This window comes from Oncorhynchus keta, unplaced genomic scaffold (genome assembly GCF_023373465.1).
Source record: "Oncorhynchus keta strain PuntledgeMale-10-30-2019 unplaced genomic scaffold, Oket_V2 Un_contig_29411_pilon_pilon, whole genome shotgun sequence".
NCBI classification, from domain to species: domain Eukaryota; kingdom Metazoa; phylum Chordata; class Actinopteri; order Salmoniformes; family Salmonidae; genus Oncorhynchus; species Oncorhynchus keta.
Window position 1 is genome coordinate 44,267 of NW_026286527.1, and position 9,600 is coordinate 53,866.

The 9,600-nt window shown below is 47.2% G+C and overlaps 1 protein-coding gene across 1 annotated transcript; it reads left to right on the forward strand.

The window, feature by feature from the left end:
• Window positions 1-3,812: 3,812 nt before the first annotated feature.
• On the forward strand, window positions 3,813-7,873 carry LOC127923356 (myelin regulatory factor-like protein). The gene is made up of 6 exons (XM_052507363.1): window positions 3,813-3,863; window positions 3,987-4,070; window positions 4,170-4,244; window positions 5,131-5,242; window positions 5,384-5,458; window positions 7,210-7,873. The coding sequence occupies exons 3-6, from the start codon at window positions 4,222-4,224 to the stop codon at window positions 7,294-7,296; spliced, it is 297 nt and encodes a 98-aa protein (XP_052363323.1). The 5' UTR covers window positions 3,813-3,863; window positions 3,987-4,070; window positions 4,170-4,221; the 3' UTR covers window positions 7,297-7,873.
• Window positions 7,874-9,600: the final 1,727 nt, after the last annotated feature.

Consider the following 9,600-nt stretch of genomic DNA (forward strand, 5'->3'; position numbering starts at 1 on the left):
CGTAGTAACGTTGTGGTGTCTCATCGTGGTAACGTTGTGGTGTCTCATCGTAGTAACGTTGTGGTGTCTCATCGTAGTAACGTTGTGGTGTCTCATCGTAGTAACGTTGTGATGTCTCATCAGTAACGTTGTAACGTTGTGATGTCTCATCGTACGTTGTAACGTTGTGGTGTCTCATCGTAGTAACGTTGTGGTGTCTCATCGTGGTAACGTTGTGATGTCTCATCGTGGTAACGTTGTGGTGTCTCATCGTAGTAACGTTGTGGTGTCTCATCGTAGTAACGTTGTGGTGTCTCATCGTAACGTTGTGATGTCTCACGTTGTGGTGTCTCATCACAGTAACGTTGTGGTGTCTCATCGTGGTAACGTTGTGGTGTCTCATCGTGGTAACGTTGTGATGTCTCATCGTGGTAACGTTGTGGTGTCTCATCGTAGTAACGTTGTGATGTCTCATCGTTGTGGTGTCTCATTGTAGTAACGTTGTGATGTCTCACGTTGTGGTGTCTCAACGTTGTGGTGTCTCATCGTAACGTTGTGGTGTCTCATCGTGGTAACGTTGTGGTGTCTCATCGTAGTAACGTTGTGATGTAACGTTGTGGTGTCTCATCGTAGTAACGTTGTGGTGTCTCACCGTAGTAACGTTGTGGTGTCTCACCGTAGTAACGTTGTGGTGTCTCACCAGTAACGTTGTGGTGTCTTGTGATGTCTCATCGTGGTAACGTTGTGATGTCTCATCGTGGTAACGGTGTGGTGTCTCATCGTAGTAACGTTGTGGTGTCTCATCGTAGTAACGTTGTGGTGTCTCATCGTAGTAACGTTGTGATGTCTCATCGTAGTACGTTGTGTGTCTCACGTTGTGGTGTCTCATCGATGTAACGTTGTGGTGTCTCATCGTAGTAACGTTGTGGTGTCTCATCGTAGTAACGTTGTGGTGTCTCATCAGTAACGTGATGTCTCATCGTAACGTGATGTCTCATCAGTCATCGTGGTAACGTTGTGATGTCTCATCGTGGTAACGTTGTGGTGTCTCATCGTAGTAACGTTGTGGTGTCTCATCGTAGTAACGTTGTGGTGTCTCTCATCGTTGTGGTGTCTAGTAACGTTGTGGTGTCTCATCACAGTAACGTTGTGGTGTCTCATCGTGGTAACGTTGTGATGTCTCATCGTGGTAACGTTGTGATGTCTCATCGTGGTAACGTTGTGATGTCTCTCACGTTGTGGTGTCTTGTAGTAACGTTGTGGTGTCTCATCGTGGTAACGTTGTGATGTCTCATCGTAGTAACGTTGTGATGTCTCATTGTAGTAACGTTGTGATGTCTCATCGTGGTAACGTTGTGATGTCTCATCGTGGTAACGTTGTGATGTCTCATCGTAGTAACGTTGTGATGTCTCATCGTAGTAACGTTGTGGTGTCTCATCGTACAACGTTGTGGTGTCTCATCGTAGTAACGTTGTGGTGTCTCACCGTAGTAACGTTGTGATGTCTCATCGTGGTAACGTTGTGATGTCTCATCGTGGTAACGGTGTGGTGTCTCATCGTAGTAACGGTGTGGTGTCTCATCGTAGTAACGTTGTGGTGTCTCATTTAGTAACGTTGTGGTGTCCCATCACGGTAACGTTGTGGTGTCTCATCGTAGTAACGTTGTGATGTCTCATCGTGGTAACGTTGTGATGTCTCATCGTAGTAACGTTGTGGTGTCTCATCGTGGTAACGTTGTGGTGTCTCATCGTAGTAACGTTGTGGTGTCTCATTGTAGTAACGTTGTGGTGTCTCACCGTGGTAACGTTGTGATGTCTCATCGTGGTAACGTTGTGATGTCTCATCTGTAGTAACGTTGTGGTGTCTCATTGTAGTAACGTTGTGGTGTCTCATCGTGGTAACGTTGTGATGTCTCATCGTGGTAACGTTGTGATGTCTCATCGTAGTAACGTTGTGGTGTCTCATCGTGGTAACGTTGTGATGTCTCATCGTGGTAACGTTGTGATGTCTCATCGTAGTAACGTTGTGGTGTCTCATCGTAGTAACGTTGTGGTGTCTCATCGTAGTAACGTTGTGTGTCTCATCGTAGTAACGTTGTGGTGTCTCATCGTAGTAACGTTGTGGTGTCTCACCGTAGTAACGTTGTGGTGTCTCATTCAATTCTATTGTACAAAGAGGTGGTAAAAGTATTGCTGTCTGTCATGAGTAGTCCTTTATGTGGAAATTGACGTTTGTTTGTTTGTTTATTTATTAGTAAACCCAACAACCCCCTGTCCCGTGGACCCCTGATGTGGACTTCTGTAGCCTGATCTACTGTGAAGAAGTGTTCTGCTGTCCCACTACAGCCTCCATGGATAATACCAGCACCATCTCTCAGGTGAGCTCCTCTCCTCCACTGTATCTCCCACTACCAGGCCCTCTCTAGCAGGTGAGCTGTCTACTCCCTGTATCTCCCACTACCTGGCCCTCTCTAGCAGGTGAGCTGTCTACTCCCTGTATCTCCCACTACCTGGCCCTCTCTAGCAGGTGAGCTGGCTACTCCCTGTATCTCCCACTACCAGGCCCTCTCTAGCAGGTGAGCTGTCTACTCCCTGTATCTCCCACTACCGGGCCCTCTCTAGCAGGTGAGCTGTCTACTACCTGTATCTCCCACTACCTGGCCTTCTCTATTAGGTGAGCTGTCTACTCCCTGTATCTCCCACTACCTGGCCCTCTCTAGCAGGTGAGCTGTCTACTCCCTGTATCTCCCACTACCTGGTCCTCTCTAGCAGGTGAGCTGGCTACTCCCTGTATCTCCCACTACCGGGCCCTCTCTAGCAGGTGAGCTGTCTACTCCCTGTATCTCCCACTACCAGGCCTTCTCTAGCAGGTGAGCTGTCTTATCCCTGTATCTCCCACTACCTGGCCCTCTCTAGCAGGTGAGCTGTCTACTCCCTGTATCTCCCACTACCTGGCCCTCTCTAGCAGGTGAGCTGTCTACTCCCTGTATCTCCCACTACCGGGCCCTCTGTAGCAGGTGAGCTGTCTACTCCCTGTATCTCCCACTACCTGGCCCTCTCTAGCAGGTGAGCTGTCTACTCCCTGTATCTCCCACTACCTGGCCCTCTCTAGCAGGTGAGCTGTCTACTCCCTGTATCTCCCACTACCTGGCCCTCTCTAGCAGGTGAGCTGTCTACTCCCTGTATCTCCCACTACCTGGCCCTCTCTAGCAGGTGAGCTGTCTACTCCCTGTATCTCCCACTACCGGGCCCTCTCTAGCAGGTGAGCTGTCTACTCCCTGTATCTCCCACTAACTGGCCCTCTCTAGCAGGTGAGCTGGCTACTCCCTGTATCTCCCACTACCTGGCCCTCTCTAGCAGGTGAGCTGTCTACTCCCTGTATCTCCCACTACCTGGCCCTCTCTAGCAGGTGAGCTGTCTACTCCTGTATCTCCCACTACCTGGCCCTCTCTAGCAGGTGAGCTGGCTACTCCTGTCTTCATTTACCAACAGCATTCTCCACTGTATTTCTTTCTTCATGCTAGCTTATCTTGACGTAAAACCTACATGTTGCTGACCTTGAATGAGACATATAATATATGCCATTTAGAAGACGCTTTTATCCAAAGCGACTTACAGTCATGTGTGCATGTGTGCATGTGTGCATACATTCTACGTATGGGTGGTCCCGGGAATCGAACCCACTACCCTGGCGTTACAAGCGCCATGCTCTACCAACTGTGCCACAGAAGGACCACATAGACATAATTCTGATGCTCTATAAAGTGTTGGCATTGTGCTGCTTGTGACAGGCAGTAATCTCACTTCTTCTCTTGGTTCCAATTCTGCCTTCTCAGATAAAGGGAAAGACAAATTCAATGAAGAAATCAAAGGTGCCGGAGATTGTAAGTCAAATTCTATCACATACGTTTGAACACACGTTTTAATGCTTAATCCAAATGTGTTATTTTCTGACTTTATTTCACAATACTTTAGAGTTGGACATCAGATTGTTGTTCTATTTTCAGGGACAAACACAACAATAAAGTCTTTTTCATCAAAGAAAACGAACAGATCATTGACTCTCGGTACTGTGAGAGGGGAAGCTGCGGGTACGTAATTCAGTCCGTTTGAACTCATTTAATAGATGTAGATTCAGACTGCCAAACCGATGGTATACTTCATCTCTATGTTGATCTGTTTCCATTCAGGTCAGGAAACTACTCCTTCCAAATCCCTATCAGCAAGTTCGTCCCCACCAACATGCGTGTCACTGTCCAGATGAAGTGAGTGACCAGGACATGAGACATGCTTCCTCTTGTCTCCACTTTGTTTTCCACTTGAATAATGCAATAGGTCTTGTCTTCCCACTGTGGTGGTGACAGGTTGGCATTGACTGTGGACTCTGGAAGGAGCAGGGGATAGTTTCTAAGAGGTTGTTTTACCTCCGGGGCTGATGATGGTCTGGATCCTCCCAGACATTCAGAGTCCATGCACGGGGGAACTAGCAGAGTCCATGCACGGGGGGGGACTAGCAGAGTCCATGCACAGGGGGAACTAGCAGAGTCCATGCACGGGGGAACTAGCAGAGTCCATGCACGGGGGGAACTAGCAGAGTCCATGCACGGGGGGGAACTAGCAGAGTCCATGCACGGGGGGAACTAGCAGAGTCCATGCACGGGGGGGAACTAGCAGAGTCCATGCACGGGGGGGGGAACTAGCAGAGTCCATGCACGGGGGGGGAACTAGCGGGAGCTTGTGAGTCTAAGGGCTCCATTTAATCCTTAGTGCAGTAGGGTTGCGATTTAGAATTTAAAGGCAATGTTTCTGGGCATTTGCGGAGACTGCAGTCACGTAGTTGCTGCGTATGTCGTCTCAATGGGAAATTACCTTTAAATGTCAATCACACCATACTACCGCAGACCTTCAGCGCTACGGATTGAATCGAGACTTGAGGCTTTGTCTGAATCAGACATTGGACCCCAGTGTGGCAGGACTTCCTGTTCTGTATGAGGAGATGAAGGCCTCTACTAAGACAGAGTTGCATAAGGCACATTCTCTCATTGTTGTTCACACTAATTACAAATGGTCACAGAGCACTTGGTACTTGCACTGTGGGTTTGTTGAAAGTACCGTAAATGACCACTAGGTGTCTCCTCTCCTCTGACGCAGTACTACAGAGCTGCTGGTTGTCCACCTGTGTCATAATGATGAGATGTTTAAATGCTCTGCCTTGATGGACCACGATCAAACCAACGAAGAATACAATTTCATAAATACACAGGTATGGCATCCACAGACAACACTATACTGTGGTTGCTCTCTGTTTGATAATTGCAAACTCTCTGCTCTTTGTGTGATAAAAGTGAACAAAGAAAGTAAGAGAGTATAAAGCTTGAAAGTGTTTCTCTTTTGTTCTCTCCAGGGCTACGTCCATGAATGGCCTCTGCCAGTGTCTCGATTCTACAGGAGCTCCTACCACTTCCGCTCAGCAGTGGCTGTAAGAACTAAAAGATTTCTCCAATGTGTCCTTTCCTAAAATATCAATGTCAAACGACACTGTCCCAGTAGCCTCACAACTACTACGTGTTGTTTGTTGTGGGGGGAAAACGACCCGATCTTATAACCACAATCTAATAGAGTTGTTAAACATTAGTATGATAACATTAGTATGATAACCACACCCTCCCTTTACTCAACCCACCGTAATGCTCTCGTCTCCCCGTAATGCTCTCGTCTCCCTGTAATGATCTCGTCTCATCGTAATGCTCTCGTCTCCCCGTAATGCTCTCGTCTCCCTGTAATGATCTCGTCTCCCCGTAATGCTCTCGTCTCCCTCTCGTCTCCCGTAATGCTCTCGTCTCCCGTAATGCTCTCGTCTCATCGTAATGCTCTCGTCTCCCCGTAATGCTCTCGTCTCCCGTAATGCTCTCGTCTCCCCGTAATGCTCCGTCTCCCGTAATGCTCTCGTCTCCCGTAATGCTCTCGTCTCCCGTAAATGCTCTCGTCTCCCGTAATGCTCTCGTCTCCCCGTAATGCTCTCGTCTCCCCGTAATGCTCTCGTCTCCCCGTAATGCTCTCGTCTCCCCGTAATGCTCTCGTCTCCCGTAATGCTCTCGTCTCCCCGTAATGCTCTCGTCTCCCGTAATGCTCTCGTCTCCCTGTAATCGTCTCTCGTCTCCCCGTAATGCTCTCGTCTCCCCGTAATGCTCTCGTCTCCCGTAATGCTCTCGTCTCCCCGTAATGCTCTCGTCTCCCGTAATGCTCTCGTCTCCCGTAATGCTCTCGTCTCCCCGTAATGCTCTCGTCTCCCCGTAATGCTCTCGTCTCCCCGTAATGCTCTCGTCTCCCCGTAATGCTCTCGTCTCCCCGTAATGCTCTCGTCTCCCCGTAATGCTCTCGTCTCCCCGTAATGCTCTCGTCTCATCGTAATGCTCTCGTCTCCCCGTAATGCTCTCGTCTCCCCGTAATGCTCTCGTCTCCCCGTAATGCTCTCGTCTCCCCGTAATGCTCTCGTCTCCCCGTAATGCTCTCGTCTCCCCGTAATGCTCTCGTCTCCCGTAATGCTCTCGTCTCCCCGTAATGCTCTCGTCTCACCGTAATGCTCTCGTCTCCCGTAATGCTCTCGTCTCCCGTAATGCTCTCGTCTCCCCGTAATGCTCTCGTCTCCCCGTAATGCTCTCGTCTCCCCGTAATGCTCTCGTCTCCCCGTAATGCTCTCGTCTCCCCGTAATGCTCTCGTCTCCCCGTAATGCTCTCGTCTCCCCATCTCGTCTCCCCGTAATGCTCTCGTCTCCCCGTAATGCTCTCGTCTCCCCGTAATGCTCTCGTCTCCCCGTAATGCTCTCGTCTCCCCGTAATGCTCTCGTCTCCCCGTAATGCTCTCGTCTCCCCGTAATGCTCTCGTCTCCCGTAATGCTCTCGTCTCATCGTAATGCTCTCGTCTCATCGTCTCCCCGTAATGCTCTCGTCTCACACTGGTATTGGAAACTGAACAATAGTGAAGAAGAAGAAAATTGACTACATTAAAATGGAGATGCTGCCCATGCTGGCGCAGAAGCTAAAATGGCACAGATACAAAGATGAGAACTCTATCTCTAAGGCCTATCTACCCTGTCATTGGCTAGAATGGTTCCACCTGATCTCGCCTCCTCACGCTTGCCTTCCATCTTTGAGGACTTGTACAGTATCTCCACTGTTAGAGCCGTCACTTGTCAATGTAATAGACAATGTTGGTCTATCTCCATCCAGGGCCAGGCAGACTGCAATACCGACCGTGGCTTCGTGGGGGCGCTGTTCACAGACTACCACTTCAACTTCTACCGGAGGTGTGAGTGAGGAAGAAGACCTCACACTACAGTTCCTCTGGCAGGCCAGCCAGTGTCCAATGACACGGGTGTCGATGCTTCTCTTCGTGATGTCTGGCAACCGTAATAATTCATCCACTTTGTATTGTTTTTCTATGAAATGTCCTGATTGGTGATGAGATCGTTGTATATAATCTCTTTTACAAGGACTGTAATGAGATAATATTTATTGAGACAGAATTACAGTAGATAAGAGTCGTAATGATTCACTTTGCCTTGTGACAGTTCTTGCACTATGTGAAAAGAGATTGAGTTGGAACAGACCTGAACGGGATCATTTTGTTTTCAGTGGAATGTAAATGCAGAATAACAGGTTATTTATTGATTGTTCATTAAACTATACATTGATCATGTCACACTGTTGGAACACAGGAGGACAGGATGAGTCACAAAGTAAAATAGTACTTATATCTCAAACTTGACTATGTAGGTAGCTAATTACATTTATTTCAGAAAGTAATTGTGTTGAATTCTGTGTTACTGCATCATTTCCTAGTAATTACCAGGTAAATACCATTGGAAACTGTAAAATAAAGTACTGAATTCTCTGTTCTGAAGCAGCTACTTCCATCCAGGATCAACTTTATCATTCAGACGCAAATTTAGAATGACGTCAGTTGCCTACAACACACACCACCACAACACAACTTTTAAACCATCTTTGAGGATTCTAACCAATGTCTCCACTGTCTCCTCACTCTGTTCAATGTAATAGACAATGTTCTCTATCTCCTTTATTCTAACCCATAGAGATGTCTCCTCTCCTTTATTCTAACCCATAGAGATGTCTCACTCAGTTCCTTTATTCTAACCCATGACACGGATGTCTCCTCTCTTCTATTCTAACCAATGTCTCCCTGTCTTCTCCTTTTCTATGACCAATGTCCTGATTCTGATCTCCTCTGTTCTAACCAATAGAGATGTCTCCTCTCCTCTATTCTAACCAATAGAGATGTCTCCAGGATGAGTCTCCTTTATTCTAACCCATGAAAAGAGATGTCTCCTCTCATCTATTCTAACCAATGTCTCCCTGTCTCCTCTCCTCTATTCTAACCAATAGAGATGTCTCCTCTCCTTTATTCTAACCCATAGAGATGTCTCCTCTCCTTTATTCTAACCCATAGAGATGTCTCCTCTCCTCTATTCTAACCAATAGAGATGTCTCCTCTCCTCTATTCTAACCAATGTCTCCCTGTCTCCTCTCCTTTATTCTAACCAATAGAGATGTCTCCTCTATTCTAACCAATGTCTCCCTGTCTCTTCTCCTTTATTCTAACCAATAGAGATGTCTCCTCTCCTCTATTCTAACCCATAGAGATGTCTCCTCTCCTCTATTCTAACCCATAGAGATGTCTCCTCTCCTCTATTCTAACCAATGTCTCCCTGTCTCCTCTCCTCTATTCTAACCAATGTCTCCCTGTCTCCTCTCCTCTGTTCTAACCAATAGAGATGTCTCCTCTCCTTTATTCTAACCCATAGAGATGTCTCCTCTCCTTTATTCTAACCCATAGAGATGTCTCCTCTCCTTTATTCTAACCAATAGAGATGTCTCCTCTCCTCTATTCTAACCAATAGAGATGTCTCCTCTCCTCTATTCTAACCAATGTCTCCCTGTCTCCTCTCCTTTATTCTAACCAATAGAGATGTCTCCTCTATTCTAACCAATGTCTCCCTGTCTCTTCTCCTTTATTCTAACCAATAGAGATGTCTCCTCTCCTCTATTCTAACCCATAGAGATGTCTCCTCTCCTCTATTCTAACCAATGTCTCCCTGTCTCCTCTCCTCTATTCTAACCAATAGAGATGTCTCCTCTCCTTTATTCTAACTCATAGAGATGTCTCCTCTCCTTTATTCTAACCAATAGAGATGTCTCCTCTCCTCTATTCTAACCAATAGAGATGTCTCCTCTCCTTTATTCTAACCAATAGAGATGTCTCCTCTCCTCTATTCTAACCAATGTCTCCCTGTCTCCTCTCCTTTATTCTAACCAATAGAGATGTCTCCTCTCCTTTATTCTAACCAATAGAGATGTCTCCTCTCCTTTATTCTAACCAATAGAGATGTCTCCTCTCCTCTATTCTAACCAATAGAGATGTCTCCTCTCCTTTATTCTATGGGAGATGGAGGGATGGATGAGGGACAGAGGGGGGTTGGAGGGATAGAATGGGGAGATGGAGGGATAGAGGGAGAGAAGTGGGATGGAGGAAGAAATGGGAGATGGAGGGATGGATGAGGGACAGAGGGGGTTGGAGGGATAGAATGGGGAGATGGAGGG